Source organism: Clinocottus analis, unplaced genomic scaffold (genome assembly GCF_023055335.1).
Source record: "Clinocottus analis isolate CAN_PGR_092001 unplaced genomic scaffold, fCliAna1.0.p SCAF_4, whole genome shotgun sequence".
NCBI classification, from domain to species: domain Eukaryota; kingdom Metazoa; phylum Chordata; class Actinopteri; order Perciformes; family Cottidae; genus Clinocottus; species Clinocottus analis.
Window position 1 is genome coordinate 19,695,267 of NW_027176153.1, and position 21,747 is coordinate 19,717,013.

General features: G+C 44.3%; 3 protein-coding genes across 8 annotated transcripts in view; 1 reads left to right on the plus strand and 2 right to left on the minus strand.

Annotated features, from left to right (window-relative positions):
* LOC137800298 (ankyrin repeat and SAM domain-containing protein 1A-like) overlaps positions 1-755 on the minus strand; it is a 61,222-nt gene extending 60,467 nt beyond the window's left edge. For 2 of the 5 annotated variants that reach the window (XM_068597443.1, XM_068597442.1), the window contains exon 1: positions 1-751. In XM_068597443.1, coding sequence (XP_068453544.1) covers positions 1-179 — 179 coding nt within the window. In that variant the 5' untranslated portion in view covers positions 180-751. The other 3 variants (XM_068597440.1, XM_068597439.1, XM_068597441.1) reach the window with 3 other exon arrangements.
* Positions 116-4,553, plus strand: taf11 (TAF11 RNA polymerase II, TATA box binding protein (TBP)-associated factor). 2 transcript variants are annotated; one of them, XM_068597446.1, is made up of 7 exons: positions 116-134; positions 1,486-1,574; positions 1,780-1,993; positions 2,825-2,943; positions 3,031-3,118; positions 3,202-3,298; positions 3,425-4,553. In XM_068597446.1, exons 3-7 carry the CDS (start codon positions 1,820-1,822, stop codon positions 3,553-3,555), a joined length of 609 nt encoding a protein of 202 aa, XP_068453547.1. In that variant the 5' UTR covers positions 116-134; positions 1,486-1,574; positions 1,780-1,819; the 3' UTR covers positions 3,556-4,553. The 2 variants fall into 2 exon arrangements, with proteins under 2 accessions (XP_068453547.1, XP_068453546.1); XM_068597445.1 differs by lacking the exon at positions 116-134 and having other exon boundaries at positions 1,479-1,574.
* bltp3a (bridge-like lipid transfer protein family member 3A) overlaps positions 4,136-21,747 on the minus strand; it is a 20,093-nt gene continuing 2,481 nt past the window's right edge. Inside the window, exons 3-22 of the mRNA XM_068597438.1 lie at positions 19,196-19,358; positions 16,720-16,758; positions 16,405-16,496; positions 16,122-16,311; positions 15,676-15,816; positions 15,378-15,548; positions 14,524-14,704; positions 14,325-14,411; positions 13,733-13,891; positions 13,316-13,461; positions 12,038-12,179; positions 11,673-11,866; positions 10,360-11,570; positions 10,020-10,204; positions 9,794-9,933; positions 9,526-9,676; positions 8,615-8,880; positions 7,658-7,766; positions 7,386-7,477; positions 4,136-6,742 (exon numbers count right to left, since the gene is read on the minus strand). Coding sequence (XP_068453539.1) covers positions 6,626-6,742; positions 7,386-7,477; positions 7,658-7,766; positions 8,615-8,880; positions 9,526-9,676; positions 9,794-9,933; positions 10,020-10,204; positions 10,360-11,570; positions 11,673-11,866; positions 12,038-12,179; positions 13,316-13,461; positions 13,733-13,891; positions 14,325-14,411; positions 14,524-14,704; positions 15,378-15,548; positions 15,676-15,816; positions 16,122-16,311; positions 16,405-16,496; positions 16,720-16,758; positions 19,196-19,358 — 3,976 coding nt within the window. The 3' untranslated portion in view covers positions 4,136-6,625. The remainder of the gene's footprint in view (positions 6,743-7,385; positions 7,478-7,657; positions 7,767-8,614; positions 8,881-9,525; positions 9,677-9,793; positions 9,934-10,019; positions 10,205-10,359; positions 11,571-11,672; positions 11,867-12,037; positions 12,180-13,315; positions 13,462-13,732; positions 13,892-14,324; positions 14,412-14,523; positions 14,705-15,377; positions 15,549-15,675; positions 15,817-16,121; positions 16,312-16,404; positions 16,497-16,719; positions 16,759-19,195; positions 19,359-21,747) is intronic.

Consider the following 21,747-nt stretch of genomic DNA (forward strand, 5'->3'; position numbering starts at 1 on the left):
CTGAGGAGGCTGGAGAGCGGATGAGAGGAGGCGCCGTGCCCGCCGCTGTTGCCGCTTCCACCGGTCCCAGACGACCCGCCGCCGATGCCCGCGGACTGTCGCTTCCCGGATAAAAGCTTCTCCACCGCGGCCAGGTTTCCCGTGCGCGCCGCTTCAAGAAGTTCCTGCTCTTTCCCCATCGCGGATCCCAGGAAGGAATAACACACACAAAAAAACCCAGAGGAGAGGCGAAGGGGAAGAGAGGAGAAATAGGGGAGAAGGGAAGGGGGAGGAGGTTTGGTTACGGGAGTAAAATTCCTCCGCGATCCCCGTTTTTTTTTTCTTTTCTTTTTTTTAAACCAGAACCTTTAGTTATTCCTTTAGGGTCCAACAAAAAAAACGCTCCCTCCTCTCCGCCGCCGCTGGATCCGTCCGTCCCCGAATCCGCGCAGTGTCCTCGGAGGAAAAGTTTCACTGAGCAGCACGGAACCACCATCAAGCAAACTTCCTCTGACCAGTCCCCCGAGCCTCGTCCGTCACTTCCTCGAAACGGCCCTTTCTTTCTGCATCTCCAATCCGAAACGCCTCAGCCCCACGCACACACATACACGTGCATACACACTTACACACACGTACACGCATACACGCGCACACTCCCCGCCTCCCTAGCTGCCTAGTAGAGTGAGTGGATGGGCACAAGCAAGATGGCGCCCGAGTTGAAGTTTGTCAACTGGCAGAGAGGCAGGATTACTCCATCCAGTGGTTGAAGTATCTGTTATATATGAGTCCCATGCAAATGATCACAACTAACCATTTCATTACTCACTGTTACTAAGTCTAGCATGTGTATACTTATAAGTCGTAAGAAACTCAAAATAAACAGTCACCAAATGGGTGAACTATTATCTGGGCGAGACTATCAAGAATAACTTGGAAGTATTGTTACTATTCGTGACAGTTTTGCTAGAATAAGAAGGAAAAACGTGTGAAATTCCTTTTAATGGGTGGAATTAAATGTCGTGGTAGCGAAAAGGAACATTTTACAACCTCTGATGAAGTGATAGCAGACATACGTAACAGTAGGGAAGACGGTCTAAACCTCTAAACTGTGATTGTTTTTAACGAGATAAATTGTAGCACTGTATTTATTTATTTCCTTACAAATAAAGTTAAAAAAAAACACACAATAAACATAGTGTTTAACAGGACCCTGTTTAGTGCTCTCTGTGTGTGTGTGTGTGTGTGTGTGTGTGTGTGTGTGTGTGTGTGTGTGTGTGTGTGTGTGTGTGTGTGTGTGTGTGTGTGTGTGTGCGTGTGTATGTCTTCTCGTCTGTGTCGATAAAGTTTGTTCAAAACCGGAACCGGAAACCCGGATGAACCGTCAACAAGCCAGAAGAACTGTTCTGGCGCAATCTCCGCTTTGAGTTTCTTACATTAAACTAAACGTTCGTGCACCGTGCGGTAACTATACGTTTGCGTTATTCTAGCTATTCTAGTTATTTCTAGCTTCCTCGTGGACGAGCATTGAATACTAAGCTAACGTCATTTTAGCTCAACCGTGAGCTGCTTCTTTTGTTGACGCCGACCTGCGCAGTGTAAGTGCATGTTTTATCCATCATGGTTTTGTTTTTTTAATGTAAATGTTTAATGTAAATGTTAACACACACCTGTGTCCTCTTTGTTGATGCTTCTCAACTAAAATACTTTTCAGCCTGCTGTAGATCTGGAGTCGTCTAACGTTGTGTTATAGAAAGGCAAACTGTTAGCCAATCGCGTGTCCTTGTCTCATCGGTATTACAGAACCTGAGGCCGCTGCTGGTGTCGGAGGGACCGAGCGATCATGGCCGACCCGGCTCGGATGATCAAACCCGAGGCTAAAGCTGAAAGATCTGCTCCTGCTAACGAGGAGCGTCCCAAGTCGGAGGACATCGGAGATGTAGCAGCCACAGCAAAACCTACAGATGTCAACAAAGAGTCCTCCTCGCAGGATCCGGACAAAGAGGAGGGGAAATCTGTGAGTTGTGAAGCCTATTTAACAAAACAAGCCGTATATGTTACCTAAACACAAGCAACCATACACTACCATTTACCTGCGGTCAAGTGAGCCCACATCCGCCGAGTGAGCCTCAATTGCAAATTCTGAATGCACCTCTATTCAAGGTGTTAAGGTACGGGGGCGGTACGCATCACACAGAAGCCAGAGAAGCCGAGCTCAAAAGCTCAAATGAAAGGATGATATTCATATTCAGACGGCAGATCCTTACATTTGTAAAGTAAAATTACAACGCAGTCTTGATCAGACTGACCCCAGCTCTGTCCATGTACATGGCCATGAGATTGTACTGTACAGTTTTGGAGAAAAGTGACCTCAAAGTCAGATTCAATGACATGATATTGATAATGTCACCATTTCCAATATTCAAACTGCTATAAAACAGATCCTTACATTCATTTGTAAAGTAAACTTACAACGCAGTCTTGTTCAGACTGACCCCTGCTATGTCCATGTGTATGGCCTCGAGATTTTACTGTATGAGATGTTTACATGTACATGTGCATAGCAGAGGTCCCCCTGAACAAGACTGTTGTAATTTTACTAATTTTACAAATTTAAGGATCTGTTTTCATAGCTGTTTGAATATTGGGAAATTAAGTTTGAATGCTTTTTGTGCTATCCAAGCCACCGTAACACCAGGTATAGACTGTCATTTATTTTCATGCGTGCGGCTCACTCGGCAGATGAGGGCTCACTTAACCGCAGTTAGCATTTAGATGAAGGCTGTCTTGACAATATTCATGAGCTTCACAAAGGGGCATCTCTGTGTTTTTGTCTTTCACCGTGAAGGAAACGGCAGCCGGGGAAGATGATGAAGAAGGATCCTCTGCCAAAAGGCTGAAGGGAGAACCGGAGAAGAAAAAGGAGAGACGCCAAAAGGTTGACGAGGATGAAATACAAAAGATGCAGTAAGACTTTCTCGCAGAAAATTCTAATCCCAATAAAATACTGTCAAGTGTCCTCCCAGTAATCCCTCTTTTCCTCTCGTCTGACAGAGTCCTGGTGTCATCCTTTTCTGAAGAGCAGCTAAATCGCTATGAGATGTACAGACGGTCTGCCTTCCCCAAGGCAGCTATTAAGAGGGTACGTTTTTTCAAAACACTGAAAGTCTTTTTCTTTTTAATCCCCAAAACTACTTTATTGGCTCAATGTCTTTTTTTTTCTAGCTGATCCAGTCCATAACGGGGTCATCGGTGTCCCAGAATGTGGTCATCGCCATGTCTGGTATTTCCAAGGTTTTTGCTGGGGAAATTGTTGAAGAAGGTGAGTGGCACATATACCAAACAGTGAGCTGAGTGAGCTCAGACTAAATTAAACTGTATTTGTACTTCTCCTTGCGGTTTTAACGTCACCATCGTGTCGTTAAATAGCTTGTCTTTGTCCTCACAGCATTGGACGTTTGTGAGAAGTGGGGGGAGACACCGCCCCTTCAGCCGAAGCATATGAGGGAAGCAGTGAGGAGGCTTAAGAGCAAAGATCAGATCCCCAACACCAAGTATAAGCAAATTCACTTTCACTGAGACGCCCCTCCTCTAGGTTGCATGAGGAACGTGCCTGGAATTAAAACAGTGGTGTCACCGCTCGTGGAAGAATTTGGAAAACCTGATTCAAAATCAGGGACCGGATTATTAAAAAGTGGTCCATTCACACAAGATCACGACAGTCTCTCACATTAAGACAACTGTCACATGAAGTCCTCTCTGACCTCTCTTCATCTGTAATTGTCAAGGTATACTCTTGATGCCACATACAGTGCAAATGGTGTGACATTATATTCATGTATTATGGTTGTAAATATTTTTTTTTTTTTTTTACTGTTCTGGTCTTTTGCCTCAACCATTTTAAAGAACTGCTGAGCTTTGAAGATATTTGTGTGTTTATTACCAGTGATTTGACCCAAAAATGTTAAGATCCTATTTCTGTTCATAAAATCTTTAGTTAGTAGTTGACTGCAGTCATTCAGCCCATCACAGAAAACATTTGTAATATATTATACTTAAATAAAAACATGTTTCAATTTTTTTTGGAATTATAAAGGCCATATGTAGACTAAAATAAGTGACACTTCAACATATAACTTACTGTATCTTTTATGACAAAACGTGGATGCTAAAGACATTGTTACAATCAAAACATGCATTTTATGTTAAATCTTAAAGGCACAACTGAAATGTGTTCAATTAATCATTTATTCTTTCAAAATATTTCCCACATACTAGCTTTGGTTCACAGAACCAATTTCATATTAGTCTCAATGAAGTGATAAAGACGATACAAAAAAACTACACAACTGACAAAAATAACAATTTACATCAAAACAAGTGCAAATTCCAGTGAATGTATCACACAAGTGAGTAATTCACAAGGCATAAACTATGCAACATTACTTCAGTACATGCATCTGCTTTTAGTGGCCACATTTTGCGAGGTTGAAGTGAGTCCCGCTTCATTCTCCATCCGTCTCTTTTGCACGGTTATGAGCAGATGGAAGTCAGAGCACCGGTTTGTCAGCAGAACAGTGAGGCCTGACAGAGGAGAGGGGGGGTCGTGGAGTGGATATAAACTGGATTTAAAGCTACATGTTGCATCCAGCAGGGGAAGTCTAACTTTGTACCGCTGTGTATTTGTCTTCTTCGGCCATGCAAAAACCAAAACATAAAAAGCGGCGATCACAACTAAGAGTTATACTGAGGTTAAAAGAGCAGCATCTCTGCGTTATTACACTGATAGTTAGGATGTGTTGAGTACACATGCAGTTTAGGGGACCACACATTAAAACCTGGTAGACGGGTACACTACTATTAGTCATCTTGAACATTGAAGAATTCCATGTGAAAGATGTGCAGCGTTATAGTTCTTCTGTCTTGTTTTTGGTTCAACCGAAGCTGTCTTTATATTGCTTAAATATCTTTACATTCCTCTTTCGCAAAGCAGCCGACGTCAAAAAAGAAAAGTTTTTAAAATAGACTGCTTTGCCGTGTTCATCCACCAGGGGTCTCCCAAGCACACAATGGGACGATAATGAAAGATGAATGGTGTCTGTGAGAGCACTGCAGCCATTGAACAGATAACCGTACCTCCACAGGCAACATTCTAAACCACAGACTTCACAATAGAGCTGTTGTACCTAATAATGTAGCCGACTGGGCTCTTTCAAAGTGTTCATACAATGCATGGTAAACTGTTCAACAGTCTTTTTGATGAACATTGTTGGAAACCATGCATATAAAGAGTTGTATGCATAGAAGAAAGACAGTGACAGACATTTTAACTGGCAACAGGTCTGATAGATCGGGTTTTAACCCACTGAAGAATCTCAGTGATTGTAGTGAATTCTGTCATTTACATGAAACACTCTGCATAACACTTTATCAGTAACATCGCTTTTTAAAATGTCATTTTCTTTGATTGATATGGCTTCAATACACTGTAAAGTAACTGTAGTCTAACAACAAAAAAACACACTTCTACAAATTTAAATAAATAAATATACATGTGTAAGTGCAAGACCACTATACTATACATGACACATGTGCACGGAGGCAATGACACTCGCAGTCTGAGATGTTTCCTGGCAAACTACGGTACACGTTTTTAAAGAGATCAAGTATTAGAACTCAAACCAGAGAGTTCAAGTGAAAAGACTGGACTCATTTCCACAGTGGACCTACTGTCCACACGGCTCCGTCCAAAGACGAGCCCGTCTCTCGTCATCCGGTGGACGTTTGACCACAGAGCTCATTGTTCCTCAGTACCAATGAAGCTTGATCAGTGAGAACTCGATCAGAGTGCGTGACCGTTGGTGGACATTGAGATGCATCCGTCTTGTCAGTGAAAGCAGAGTCGTTCTGCTTCCTTTAATATAAAAAGTGCATTGTTTTCCCTACACATTTTGAACGAGTAACAGCTCATAATATCGTCATAATACTTTCAAAATGAAACGGAACACACACACACCTAACGGAAGTAATCTACGTTGTTACGTCTACTCAGCTTTATGACTGTCTATCTGTAAATGTGCTACCTGTAAATTAGCACTGTTCACAAAGCATGCTGGACATTAAGTTGTGTGGAGGGAGCAGCTGTCTTGCAGCGGTCTGGCAGTGTCAGTGCATGTGTGGGGAAGGAGGTACGGAGGGGGAGGTTTTTGGCATGTGCTCAGTTTACCGACAACACAAACAACTTACTGGAGAGAATTAAAGCTAGATGATATTTAACCTTGCATGCTGCATGACCAACACTGAAACCACACGATGAGTTTTACGGTCCACACGGATTGGGATGAGAAATGACCAGGATCACTTGTGTTACAGCAGTGAGGAATAATTAGACTGCCAGATAGAAAGTAGTACCACAAATGTACCTGTAAGTTAAATCACTCGATTCCCCTTTTTATAATTGCTATAGAGGCTCTTTTGTAATCGATGTGATAGAAAGGGAAGCGATCCGAAGCCGCAACTCGGATTCATCTCCTTTTTCGAACGTGTCCTACATGCTTTTATTGAGTCTTGCTGGTTCCCGACATTCAGGCTGATTCATCCCATCACCGCTCCCCCAGCAGGAGGTGCAGAGGTGAAAAGACGGAGAGGCTCAGAGAGTGAACGTGGGGTTGTGCTTCCTGACTTCCAGAAGGAGGCGCTCTCGGTCGCTGCGGGCCCGGGCGAGAGCGGCTTGGGCGTCGGAGAGCTGGGACTCCAGGGTTTGTCTCTGCAACGGATTATTGGATCGGTTAGTTCCAGTTACGGCTTGATGCACGCTTTGGCAAGGTGCAGCACGCCAAGTGGGTCGGATATCGGATTCTTCTGGACGGTAACAAGTGTAATCACAATACCATTACACAATCTTGTGCACCGACACGTCTCTGCATTGTGTATCTCAGAGCTGAGCTGTAACAGGACGCCGGCATTACGGCTGTATTTAAGACCGACAGAGCAGATAAGTGCAGATTTAAACACCAGCTGAACCTGCAAATCTAACTCTGCTGAGGTTTGAATATCTTGTTGTATCATACAGAACTACACACAGCATCGTTGTTGGTGCAGTGGGGATATTCATTTTGATAGCCGCTCCATTTCATTATAAGCATCATTTGGATTTCACACTTATTATTGCTGTTACACTTGACACAGTCACACGCATTACAAAACTAAACAAAGAGGTTCTTTTGTTTGTCGGTTCCCTAAGCTGTGCTTGTCTTAGAGACGCGGCCAAAGAAACCAGAGGTCATGTACTCGGTGTTTGTATTTGTATGTTTTTGCAACCCTGTAACATTTCGTAAGTGGGTAAAAAGGTAGCTGTAGCAGCCAAGTAGACATGCAAAGCTGAAGCGTTACAGTTTGGTCTCCCCTACCTCGTGCTGCTGTTCAACAGAGCAGGACGTGTTGGGCTTGGAGCCAGTCACAGGAGCACCCGGCGGGGCTTTAGGGGGGTCCGTACCTCCAGCTGCAATCAAAAAGGAAACAGTGATAATCACTTTCTGTTCGTCTTTTTCTGAAGACGTTACAGCAGATGCTGCAAACCAGAGTATTTGTGGGTTTTTTACGGTTCGTGTTCCCGCGGATTCTCTTTAGTTTCATCCACAAGACGAACGAGTTGAGGAAAACGAGCGGTTTTCTTGCTCACCTCTGAGCCTCATGATGCCATCGTCACCGCGCTCGAGGAGCAGCTGATCTACGATGAACGAGGCCGGGACGGGTTGAGGGGCCGTCGGGTAGATTTTAGGGCTGTCGTCCTAAAAGAAACAAAACGGATCCTGACAGTTAACGACACACAAACCAACAAGTCTTTTTTACCGATATTACAGTCCGTCCAAAGCTTCAATTGGAGTATTTCACCAAGAATAACGAGGGTATATACACTACCGTTCAAAAGTTTGGGGTCGCCCAAACAAATGTTCAGTTTCTTTTCAAGTTCTAGCATGGAAGAGCCTTCACTTCCAAGAACAAGAACATACTGGCAGGTATCACATGAAAGTTCTCTTTTTCTAACTAAAAGTTGTCTTTTTAACCCACAAATGTGATGCTCCAGATACTCAACTAGCTCAAAGGAAGGCCAGTTGTATAACTTCTCTCGCCAGCAGAACTCTTTTCAGCTGTGCTAACATCATTACACAAGGTTTTACTTTTGCACAATTAGTCTTTTAAGGCGATTAGCAAACACAATGTAGCATTAGAACACTGGAGTGATAGCTGCTGGAAATGAGCCTCTATACACCAATATAGGTATTTCTTTAAAAACCAGACCTTTCCACCTAGAATAGTCATTTACCACATTAACAATGTATAGAGTGTATTTGTGATTCATTTAATGTTATCGTCATTTAAATTTGAAAAATAAGGACATTTCTAAGTGACCCAAAACTTTTAAACGGTAGTGTATTTACTTAAAATTAATAAAACAATGGTTGATGTTTTTCATTGCGGTGAATTTACAGAGTGGGTTAGTTTTAGAATATATTTTCTTGAGAAAAAAGATGCTTGCAGACAATTTGTGTATGTATAGTATACAGAGACTAATACAATATTTTAATCTGTATATAATAATAACAATAATAATGTACCGGCAGTATTAACAACCCACCTTCATAGTGATGGTGATGTTGCTCATATGTAACTTCATCGGCTGACCATCAACACTAAACTCGTCCTCCAGAAAAGGGCCGATGTTGGTCACGGTGGAGGTCAACAATTGTGCCTGGCAGTCTCGCACTCTTATATCCAAAAAGCCCGAAGACTCGGCCACAGCAGAGTGTCGGGCTGCGGATGGACCCATTTCTGCTCGCACGCACACGACTGGAGAGCCTCTGACCCCCGGTCTGTCCTGCTTAGGGGCTGGTCCGCTTGGAGCTGAAGAAACAAAAAGGGGGAAAGTATGTTTGTGAACCACAGGGACACAAATTGCTGCATGCTTTTTTAACACTGTAACTTGATCAGGTCCCTTTTCCAGCTGAGGCAATGAGCCGACATGTGGTAACTAACTTCAGGTTTAGAGACGTTATACAAAAAGCAGGAGATGATGCACATGTGGCTCGAGATTACTCTGCTCAACTATCACACTTCATATGACTTTTGTGATGATTAGTTTGTTTGAAACTGCTGAGAATAAATATCAATCAATATGTAGGTGAATCTGATTGTGTGTGTTTTTTAATCATACTAATACATTGTGTAAAGCATGTTGGTCAAGATCAGGATTGATTTACATCAACGGCCGAAGCGCAAAACCTCCTATCAGAAAAATGCACTTTTGGAGAATACAACACAGAATGCTATTTGTTAAGCTATTTGTTTTTATATACACACAAAGTGCAGATAGGAGGTTCCCCCCACTTTTCCTAGATCGATATACAGTATTTTGCCTTTTTTTTAAAAACCTATCCACCTAAATCTATCCAATTTAAAACCTATTTACAAGGAAATCAAGGACTAGCAACCCACAGATAGTCGACTATAAAAAAAAGAGTGCGTGTTGAACATGACGAGTGAAGTTACCCTGTATGAGGCCAGCCAGCAGGTCTGTCACCCTGATGTTGCCCATCTGCACAGGACTCAGATTCTGAGCTTCCACAGCCACAACCTGATCTTCTCCCTTCACTTCCATGGTACAAGCGGCTCCACTCAGGACCAGCAGCAGCACTGAGGACTGGAGCGACAGCACAATAACGTCACATAAATATGACTTTGTTCAGGAGAATAACGCAATGCCACTGGCAAATTAAATCTACCCGTGACATCTGCTAAGTGAGCATAGAAAACCCACCATATCCTGAGACATGTCCTCAATACTTTGGGACAGAGAGCTGCTGAGGTCCGCTGATGAACCTCCCTCTGTCCCGGGCGCCGGGCTGCCTCGACTGCCTGCAGGAGTGTTGTTGGGACGCATGGACTCCACGCCCGACTCTGGAAACACGAGTAAAACTTACACGACATGTCTCCTGTGTAATTCAGAGAAAATTGCTTTGGACATGCTGTCGTGTTCTCAGCACCTGAGCCCATGAGAACAACAAAATTGTCACTGATGTCGCTATCCACGGAGTGATTTTCATCAGGCAGGCTGCCATCCAAGATGGCGCTATCAAAGGAATGCTGGGAAGGCGACTGCTTCATGGATTGGTGGCGCAGGCTGGCAGCCAAAGAGGGGGAGGTCTCGTCTGAACGCTGGGCCTGTTCCCTATAAACACACACGCACACACATACACACGCACACACACACAAAGAGAGTTGTTAAGGGCCAGCTGGCAAAAGCATGTGGTGCACAGCATGGGTTCCAGACACACAAACACTGTTATATTGCCAGCAGCGCAGCAGGGGAGCACTCTGACTTACTTTGCCTGCGTACTGAACAACTTGCTCATGCCCGAGCCGCGACTCAGCATGCTGAAGGCGTCCTTCGTTATCGAAAACGCCCCTTTGGTCATGTCCAGAGAGGCGCTGAGGGCATCTTTGGTTGCGTCCTTGGTGACGTTAATAGCGCTGGACAGCTCTCCCTCCAGGCTAAAGTTTGACATTTCGCGGGAGAGGGAGAGTATGGGCGACTGTCCAGGTGAGAGCGGAGGAGAGTGGACGGGGGCGTCCTGCTGGGCTGTCGGGCCGTTCCCCTCCACCCCTTCCTCCACGGCCTCGCACGCCTCCTCCACCACCTCGTCCGGATCATTCGCAGAGACGGCATTGACGGAGGAGATGCCGTTCTCGACCCCGCTGTCCTCCAGCACCGCAGAGTGGTGGGTGGGGGAGATGTCGGAGTCTGTTATGCTAGGGCTTTCTGTCTCGGGGGTGTGGGGCACCTCTTCCTCGGGCTCTGTGCACACTGGCGGCAACAGGAGGCCCAACTCTGCAGAGTCCACCAGGAGGGCAAGACAAGCCGTAGCGGGTTTCGTCTTTTTGCCGTGGGCCTGCTTCACGTCTCGTAGATCCCGGCCCAACTCCGCCCCCAACCGGGCCATGGCGTCCTTCATCCTCAGCAGGGCTACATACTGGTAGTGGTTGAGCCAGATCTTCACCGGTGCGATGGTGTGGGCCAAGACGTGGATAGAGGCAAGCGAAGCCCCTTCCTGCTCCGAGGAAGCCCGGCGGTCTCCGCCGGGACTAGAGGAGTAAGACGACGATCCGTTTTTAAAGGCAGAGGGCCGACACATCCACACAGACGCGGCGAAGGGCTCAACGAAAGGTTGGGTTCCGCCTTTGGGGAATCGCCGAGCGCCATCAAAACCCAGGGTCACGCGGGACAGGCTGAGAGACCAGACATCCTGGGATCGCAGCTGCTTTCTGTCCAGAGGTTGGGGCTCGGTCTCTTGAGAGTGCTGGAGGAAGGTGCGTGGGACCGGGTGGAAGGCACTCTGATCTCGGGGGAAAGGGCAGGGAGGCGTGTGCTGGAAGAAAGGGCAGCTGGAGAACTTGTTGCAGGTGCTGTCGAGGTCCGCCCTGGAGCCGTGAGGGCAGAGGCGAGTGTTACTGAGAACCATCTGGGGGACGGTGACGGAGAGGGACTGCGGACGCTCCGGATGGTCCAATATGGAGGAATCCAAGGGGATTATTAACTATAGAAAGGAATGTAAAACAACACCCAACTGTCTGGTCACTCATTGATTTACAGACGTTTTTTGAAAAAAATAAAGCACTAATGTGTAAAAAGAGTTCACCTTGAGCAGAGTGGCATCCATGCGGATGTCCACGTGCTCTTCAGCTCTGCTGCTGTCTTGCAAATGGTAGAAAGCTTTGACCTGGTCCAGGGTGTGCAGCAGACCTCTGGAAAACAGATTGATCCACAGCACGCTGGCCGGGTCTACGCAGAGCTGCAGGCTGTTCAGCTGGGCATACAGGTTGGATGTGGGCACTAGGAGACGGAAAAAGGCGAGAGATACTGTAAAGTAAATGTATGTGCTTAATACTTATCTTAAAAAAAGGCGAGTTGTGCATTACTTTAAAACACACAAGTGAGTAAAGCAGGCTTTCATACATCACTCATTGTCATACAAAGAAACGAATATGGTCGTTTGCACGATACCTGAAAAACTTGGGTTGTCGGGAAAGTAGTATTCTGTGAACTGCAGATGAACTGCCGGCACGTTGTCGGGCAAACGCAGAGCTTTGCGGTTGCAGGATAACAAAGAGCGGGTCTTCTTGTTTTGACGGCCTCTTGAAGACACCTGAATGTTGAGGTGCAGGAGTCAGAACAGTGGTGGAAATATCACTCAATATGGGGTGTGATTTATATACTTTGAAGAGTAAATAATACACAAAAGGAAAGGAACTGAATCACTCAACAAAAGCACACGCATGTTATGCTTGACAGAACTAAAGCACCTGAATTTGAACATCAGGGACTTCCTGTGTCATAAGCCGGCGGTGGAGACCCAGATCATTTCCCTGTGGTCTCTCTGGCTCTATCAAATGGGGAACTACAAGTGAATTGAACTTAAAATAGCCCCAAAAGAATGTTCCGTTCTTTCATGAGGAAAAGTGAAACTTCCGGAGTGAAATTGCAAAACTGATGTGAGTGCAATTTGAAGTGACAGTGGGGTTTTTCAATGTCAGACGAAAGGCACTGGAGCAGCTTGTTACTGACATGTAAGGCACAAATTCTAATATAACAACAATCAATAGAACATATTAGATAGCTGGTCTGAAAGAGACTTTTGTTCCATGTGTAAGGCCTGTTGGGCAGATGCCTGCAGGGCTGCTCATGCCACACGCCCCTTTTCTGGCTTGAGCTAACTGAATTGGTAAGCACACTGCTGCATGTGACACTCGTGTCATTTGGCAAGCTAGCCATAGAGTAGAGACAATAATATGCACACGTCTCTCTCCACCCCTCAAGAATAATCATGTGTCACCTCGATCAGAAATCATGTCGCTCAGGCCTGTTGTCAGTAATTAAAAAGGCTAAAAGCACTTTGCTGTCACATCTGTTTGTCAACACTAATCACTGTACTTCTCCCTGACACAGCAACAACTCGAAGCAGTTATTTCACGATCCACAGTATGAGAATATCATTTTGTTGAGTGATTTCTTAAGGAGATGATCACAGAGATGGTAATATTGTCCTTCAATCAACAGTGATGTGGCTGGAGGTTGATTGGTTCACTTACTTCCTCAATATCATTAATGTCTGCGACTGCTTTGTCCCCTCTAACATTTTCTAAATGCAAAGCGACTGCTAGCCTTGTCAGAGGTACTGCCTGACTGCCTCCCTCTGAAGAACAGATGTCCCTCAATCCATTTACTGAAGCGAGGCTTCTGGTAAAGCAGGTAAATCAAATCAGCGGATGATTAAAGTCTTGCCTGGTGAATGTCCACGTCGTCCATCCTGACCACCACGCAGCTGGATCGCAGCCTCTTCAACGCCGCCCCCGGAGGAGCCGTGACGGAGTTCCTGCTGGACGCCGGATCTGCGCCAGAGGGACTCGACTTGGGACTGCACTGTCCGTCTAGAAGTATGCGAACAAAAGGAGAAAACACACAAAAAGTATTACTTTTACCAAAGAGTAGGTTTGTGTCTTTCATATCATTCAAATGTTGCTGTGACTGATTTTGTCTCCTGAATGGTATTTTTGTGTGTAATGAAAACAAAGCAAAAACATGTTTTACTTCAATACACAGTTGTTGATTATGTTTTTTTCAACCCAAGTTCTTTTGATGAAGTATTCCGAGTATGAATCTGTGTTGTTTTACCGGTTACAAAATACAAATCTTTCACACCTTGACCTGTCTTTGCAGAGGATTGGGGCCCCTCGGTGTGGGGCCCAGGGAACCCAGAAGCCTCTGCTCTCCTCTGGTATTCCTGCAGCAGCTTCCCAGCCCATTGGGCCTGAGCCTCCATGGCTCCACTGTGGCGTTCCCAGTGTCGACATCCATCAGCTGGAATAAAGCAGCAGCAAGAAGGCACATTAGATTTCCTCTAGAGATATATAGCATCATCGGCTACTTGTGCAATAAGAAAAAGACTTGACCAATTAAGCATGTCCATGATGCAAAACATGTTGAGGATCCATTCTGTAAGTTTTTTTACACACAGAAAAACAGAAAAGCTAAAAAAAAAAAACCTTTTCTTTTTTTTTTCTAACTGTATTAAATTGACCATAAATAGCCCCAGAGGCAACTCCGCTGCTCTAGATTCAAGAATAGCACAAAGAAAAATGTCTCCCTCCCTGGCCATTAGTCTGCCTGAGGAGTAAATCCTCCTTACAGCCGGTCCTGAATGAATGCTGTGGTTGAAGTGGGAGCTGGACGGAGCCTCTGGGTAAACTCTGCTAGAATTATCCTCAGAGAAAAAGGACTGGTCGTCACTCACCAGGTCTGTGGACAGGGTAGTAGTCAAAACCCAGCTTCCTGAACGTCAGCTGCATGGCACCTTGCACGCCCGGTGGGGGAGCCTCATCTAAGCAAAAAACACATGCTAACTGATGAAACCATCGTGGCAGGAATTATCTTTCAAATGCTTCCCAATGAATCAGTTACAAGACAAGGAAGGCTATATGTCTCCAACTAACCTTCGTCCATTGAAGAACTGTCGTTGCATATGTGTAAGTCCAAACGGGAGATGAAGGTGTGGTAAGAAGACTCCTTGACGTCGTAGAGGTCAAAGAATTGACTCATGTTGCTGGGGGCTCCCGTGGGGGCGGGTGGGGTCTCGGTCCAGAGGTTGTGGAGGCCGGGTGATGGAGGAGCAGTCTGCAACACAGAAGGGGGTCAAATATCTAAAAATCACCAAGACGATATGACAAAGTGAAGACATCTTTGTCGTGGAAACAAAAAGAAACTTGACCTGTAACGTAAGGAAAATATATGCAGAAATAGTCTTGAGCCAACTCATTTTGTGTAAGTGCGGCGAGAAGATTGTGTCCGTTAATGTGTGAATCCTGAGCCACGAGGATTGAAGATTAGTAGATATTGTAAACTTTTTGTGTAATTTCTCTAGTATTTGGTGTTCCTGTTAGCTTCATATTTAAGACTCATAGCCGAGTTTGCTTGTGGATTAAGGCTGCTTAAAAGGCGCTTAAGAAAGACAAAAAATAATGCTTAAAAAGGCAGCAGAAATGTTTTTTCTTTTGCTGGAATGCAGAAGGTGTAGCATGGCTTACTGGGACACTTGAATAGAAAATACATTTGTAACACTTCTAGGTGCTTTTCCTACAATAACACGTCAATATGTACTCCAACGGATGCAGAAACAACAATTCTCGAGAGACATAACCTCAGATTAATATAAGTTTGAAGGTCGACAACGCCTCACATTTTCCTTTCAACATGTGAAGTCTCCAATTACACTTCAACACATAATGCCATTATTTGTGGTCTTCACACGGACTTCAGATCATTTATGAGCCAAAAAAAGAGGCCGGACCTGGAGGGATTCAGCCGTCCTGCTCTTCCTCTGTTGGGCGGACTTCTCCATGGCCTCGCTGAGAGATTTGGCGTAATGGATGATGGCTTTGAGCTGAGAGTCTGTCAGCACCCACAACAGGTCATCCAGAATAAAAAGCAGCTTTGATGCCAGCACGTTGCAGTCCTTTATCTAGATAGAAGCAACAAAGAATTAAACTTGCTTCGTGACAAAATAATTAACAATGTAGATGAGAGGATTATTGTAAGCATTTGCCTGACAGAGAAAGCATACGAATGGCAGAAATGCTTAGTCTTACTCTGCGTTTTAGGGCGATGCGAATGCGTCCCTGGTTGGTGATGAGGCGTAATGGTGTGCTGCCGAGGTCCTGGTCGTCACTCTCGATGGCATCCGCCTCGATTCGGAGGCTCTGCCAGTTTATTTCTTTGAATGTTAACACCTGATTGAAACGAGAAACGTACAAAAACATTCAGCTAGACACACAAAACATCATGAGACAAAAAAAACAACACACCATCTCCCATTTTATTACACACATTGGGAAAAAAAAAGGCAATGGACGCAATTGCTTTAAAGTGGATTACAAGAGCTCATTCTGAAAGGTTGTTCATCTCAATATAGTCCTGCGGAAGCGGAAAAAAAACAACACAATTGACTTAAATTAAATGATTGAGTGCGGGCCTAATGAGCACGCACTGTTCCCGTGGTAAAACATTGTATTCAGTCGACTTTCAGGCACTGTACCTCTCCTCTCTTGGGGTCGGTGACGCGGGTGTAGCGGAGGTCGCTCTGCTGCCACTTGGGGTTGAGGCTGTTGCCTTGTAGTTGCCAGAGCTCGAAGGAGGCGTGGAAGGCACGAGCCTGCACCTTGATGGTGATGGAGTTGATCCTGACGGACATGCCCTCCACCACTTTCTCTGCAAAGCCGTACTCGCTGTGGATACACGACGCATGCGTGTAAAAAGACGTGGCGTGTAGCATTCAACGTCAGATGTGTTGTGTTAACACAGGATGTGTTCAGGCTTACCTCTGGCCTGCTGTTATCGCTATAGGGGAGGGGCCGTTAGGCGGACGCGGCTCCTCACATGTCCTCATTTCCACCTCGACCTTATCCAAGAACTGCAGGGAAGAAGAAACTGTAACACTCCGCATACAACTGAGCAAGGACACATAGGGCAGTAATCTGACGTTTACAGACGATAACAAGACATAAAGCATCATCTGTGCAGCAGAAGTGTAACTGAACAGTACAATTCCACTGCTAGAGTCTGGTCTGTTGAGTTTAATGCTGCAGACAAGGGCAGAAAGTTTGGAGAAAGACAAAAAAAATAAGAATTCTCACCAGACAGATGGGGCTTGTTTTCAACTTTGTCCATTGTATCTGGAAAAACACAGGACGGCGAGGTCCACAGAGTCAGTCACAAACACTTGCCACAGCATTCTGCGCTGTTTATCATTCACTGTGTGCACAGTGAACATGGAGCTCCTGCTCCAACAACTCCAACAACACTGTAAATATCCGGAGACATTTCTGCTCAATGAATGAAATATCATTACCATTTGATATGAAGGACATAAAGAATACCATTATTGATGCCATTTAAAACATGTTATGAATAAATACTTTTAAAAAAAGACTGAAAGTCCCAACAAGGAGATGTGGATGGTTGTAATACAGGGATGGCCTCTGAAGATAGGAATGATTTGATTGTAATGATCTATGCAAGTTAATAAAGGAGCGTGGATGTATCGTCGTTTTAAACAATACTGCCATTGGAAAGAAAAAGGCCTTTTGCTGCGTTTCACAACATTTCGGCCAAATTAATCACAACGGCTAGTAAATACTGAGTTTCCAGTCTCAAGGCCTTTGACAGGAAATCCCATGATTAAGTAGACTGATCAATAGACAGTTACTTTAATAATCGATTAATTGTTTAATTCATTTTTCATGTAAAAAAAAAAAGCAGATATTGCGGTTTTCAGCCTCTCAAATATGGAGAATTTCCTGCTTTTCTTGCTTTTTTTTTGTCGCAGCCCCAGTACAGTTTTAAATAAAGGTCAAGGTCAAAAACACTAAGAGTCTGCAGTCATGCACATCCAGGCTATGCTGGATGTGGATGTACAGCTGCGGGTGTAATATTCACCACGTTCAACATTTTAGTTGTGCATGCTAACATGCCAATTAGCACATCACACAATGTCATTTTGATTTTCTAGCACTTGGTCATAAACCAAAGTATTGGAGTCAAATGTTGACTCGCTGGTGATGAGGCGAGAGGAAAGATCAACAAACATCAGTAGGACTCATCCTCCATGAATGTCTGGATCACGTCAATCCACCCACGAGTTGTTGAGCTTTTTTCAGTCTGGACCCAAAGTGTGTCAGAGTGAACGACCCACGACATTGTCATCTTTACAGCCTTGTTACTAAAACGACAACACAGAGATCACAATCCACTTTCAATGGTGTAGCTCTCTGGTGAGAGGAGAACATGGGAGGGAAACTTTAAAAAACTAAATGATTAACAGCCTTCGTAATGGAGCTTTTTTTAAACTGGTGCATGTCTGAAAATAGGGAAACGACCAACATAACCAGTGAATTCCAGTAACAGTTGCAAAGGAGAAGTTCTTTCCCAGCAGTCACTCTGTTGGATGCTGGCAACGACACACACCTGACTGATAAGATAAAGTTTAAAAGAGCAGGCTAAGCAGGTTACAAAATGAGTAATGGAAAGAAAATCTCAAATCCAACTGATGAAGCCATGAAAGATATCGTCTCTTGAGTTCGGCTGTACAGCTGCAAGCCATAATACACATAACATAATATGATGAAATGCTGTCCTACAATGTGAGAAAAATGTTCGCTTTGAATTGTAAAGCTGCATTTGAAGGACCGCTCGAGGAGAAATGGAGGTTCAAGAGGTGAAAATATTTACATGTGTAGAATTCACATTGTAGCAACTCTATGAATATTATTCAGGGTTCATAGACATTTTGATGAATGGATTTCCAAGACTTTAAACCAAATATCCATGAACAAACATGTAGTAAAATCTCGTTGTAAACAGTAAAACGTGATAAAATGTAGTATTTAACTAACAATGAGGATTCCAAAGCACACAGTACAGTACACCTAAAATGACACAAATGAAGGAGAGACAATAGTTTGATTAAAAGAATAAACATTTATAAAGATGCCTGAATGTATGCCTCCTTTTATTTTGAGCTTCTTTCTTTTAAAAGCATATTTATTATTTCAAACTCAGCGTGAATGAACGTCATGAAAACATGAATATAACACATTTCATGACTTATTTTTTTCGAGGACTTTATCAGGCCTGCAAATAACCATTTTAAAATTCCATGACTTTTCCAGGTTTTCCATGACCGTAAGAACCCTGATTTATTACTGAATTACAATCTTAAACATGCATTATTACTGTGTATATTTGGAGACACGAACCGACCATCATAACGGCTCAATGCGCAGCAGCCACTTTATCTCAGCATCACTCGAGCCTCCGGCCTTTTGTGTCCCTCTGAATCACGGCCTGTCGCTCCATTACCAAACAACCGGTGCTGGACTCAAGCGCCACAACGTTCTCAGTCGTGCCTCCGACAGCGCTTATCTGCATAGTACTACTCTTGTCCTTTACCACTCCCAATATCAAAAAGCTCTCTCGCAATAATAAACAGATACGCTTCGTTAAGTTTGCGTATGAACTACGAGACAAACTATGGAGTATTTTCTGTCGCTGCTCAGGTCAGACCTGTCTGCTAGCTACAGAATCGGGTCTGACCGGTCCAAGACAACGTACCCTGATGGCGGCTTTGTTGCAGTAGACCCGAGTGACAGCAAGCCAGGTCGGCAGGTCAAGCATGTTTTGCAGCACCTCTTCATCGAGCTCCAGGTTGGACAGCTGCCCCTCCCCCTTCAGCGTGCTGAGGTTGATCTTGTCAGGGGACAGATTCTTGGTGAACCTATGGAAAGAGGACCAGGAAAAGAGTGAATACTTACAGCCTTGAATGTGGAGGAGGCCAGTAGAACTTAAACGAAGGGAAACATCATCGTGTCTGATGATCTTGGAGTCCGAAATACACAAATATAAAATCATGCAGCTCGGTACTTTTTTAATGAAGAACATCTTACAGTGTCAAAATGATCACTCAGATCTCTATTTCTCATGCAGCTTACCATCTAATTGATATAAACATATTATCACATGACTGTGAAGTAAAGGAAACAGACGGCTTCATTATTTACTGAATTTGATTAACTGTTCCAAAATACAATACAGATGTTCCACGGGCAACTTTCAACCACAGGTACTTTCCCCCGTGCACATTTGTTTCTCGCAGCTTGAGGGACACCACGTTGTTGCCGCTGTATCTCGTTTGTCTGGTTTTGTCGAGCTTCGAATAGACTGCCACTGCATTCCAGATCGCATACGTTTAGGTATTACTGCCGCCGCCCATACAAAGTTCGTACTGTTGCATGTATGCATTCAATGAAAACACGACTTCGTCGTAGCATTGTATTTTGAACTTCGTCCCCATTGCTTCGGACAGAAAAGCTTTGCATTGGGACATCTTGGTACTTTTCTGGGATACTGCATCTGACATACTATGTATCGGGACATACTACATCTTTTTTTCCAATATGTTATCATGTCTGAAAAGACCCAGAATGAGCAAATTATGTAAACTGCGTTTGTATGCCAGGAATGAGTTGTATGCCAGGAATGATTCTGTCCCAGGCTTTTTTTAAAAAATCCATACAACCTTGATACCAAACAGATTCCACTAAATGAGTCATCCTGAGTAACTGAAGCGGCGTCCTTACGAGAGCCTCACAGCTGTACTCTTCATCTGGGTTAACATCTCAGACGGTGCTAACGTTAGCGCGCTCCAGCGGCGAGGAACACAGGAGGAGGTCAGCAGCAATTAGAGCAAATCAATTTGTGAAGTATTTTTCATTTTACACTCACCACATGACTGAACACTGTGTATGCCAAACCCATTACATGTCAGACATCGAGCAAGCGACTCCGTGGTTCTTCTCTCGCTCAACGTTTTAGTCTGCTGCGGTTTGAACGGAGTTGGGTTAGTAATATAATTAAACAGATGGGACGACGTGCAAATGTGGTCAGATTTCTCACAACATTTGACGTTGTTTGGCCCTCACACAACATCCCGTCCTCAATAATCTCGTCAAAGCCGAAAGCTTCTCTTTGCCACGGAGAGACAAAATAACGACTCGACACTTTTACTGTTGCCAAAACCCATTGCTTTCATTTCAATGTCAAGTCTTACACTCCTCAAGGGCCTTCAGTGAGTCGTGCTCGAGGGTTAAAGCTGGTTCACATATCTGAAAATATCAAACAGATATAGCACGAACGTTGTGCATTTGATTACATTTTCCTTTTGGAGTGGCAGAATGTAAATGAGTGATTTGCTGGTATTCATATTTAAGATCTGCACAGTGGTTGTATTATTGAAAAAATAAATAGTAATATGGGTTAATTACTCAGCTTAACGTGGCTCATTGAGCACAGACATCCCTGAGCTTTCCAAAGGCAAGAAAGAAGTCTTTGTACAAACTTTTCTAAAAGCACAACCGTTTGGTTTTATAATCAAACAATACCGAGAGCTTGCTGAGACGATTAGGTGGAATTGAAGTGGTCGCTTTAAATCCCACAACGCCTCAGTGGTTTCAGGAGTCCACTGTGCGTTATACAGCTAAACATACAGTGGATATGAACTTCCTTGCAACCATTAATGTGAATGCAATGCAGGTACATCGAGGGTTCAAACTGAGGATAAGAGCTCGTCGTCAGCCTGCCTTAAATTAATATTACCGCCATAAGAATCCCTGAGTCAGACCCTTAAGAGACAACAGAAGAGACGCTTGGACTCCAAAGCCAAATTTCCCCCACAAACTATAGTCTGCAGCATCAATATGCTTGCATGTCTACGCGACCACTGTGTCTTGTCTGGTGGGAAAAAAACTTGTTTTAATTATTCAGTGTCAGACACGACCGAGGGGGAGGAGAATACGAGTCGGTCAAATAGAAAGCCCCCGATTTAGCACATTCCTATTTTTCACATTCTCGTGGTGAACTTGAACCTTTACCCCGACTAGCTGGGGTACGAGACACACCTTTAATCGCTGCACATAGCAGGCCCAGAGACTCCTGAGCAGCAGCATCACGTATGGAGGAAGTAAGAGAACATGCTGCAGTCGGCTCTGGAGAGGATGCTGAAGGTGACCGGAGTGCAGTATCTGTCTATGTTCACCAAGGTGCAAAGACTGAATGAATGAAAGCCTTTTTGTTTTTACGACCCTGATGCATTTGTGTGTCAAGATGTC

Excerpts from the sequence above, each read along its gene's own strand:
- taf11 (XM_068597446.1), top strand. The coding sequence starts at position 1,820 with ATGGCCGACCCGGCTCGGATGATCAAACCCGAGGCTAAAGCTGAAAGA. Across the intron at positions 1,994-2,824 it reads ACAAAGAGGAGGGGAAATCT|GAAACGGCAGCCGGGGAAGA; the intron begins GTGAGTTGTGAA and ends TTCACCGTGAAG. Across the intron at positions 3,119-3,201 it reads CCAAGGCAGCTATTAAGAGG|CTGATCCAGTCCATAACGGG; the intron begins GTACGTTTTTTC and ends TTTTTTTTCTAG.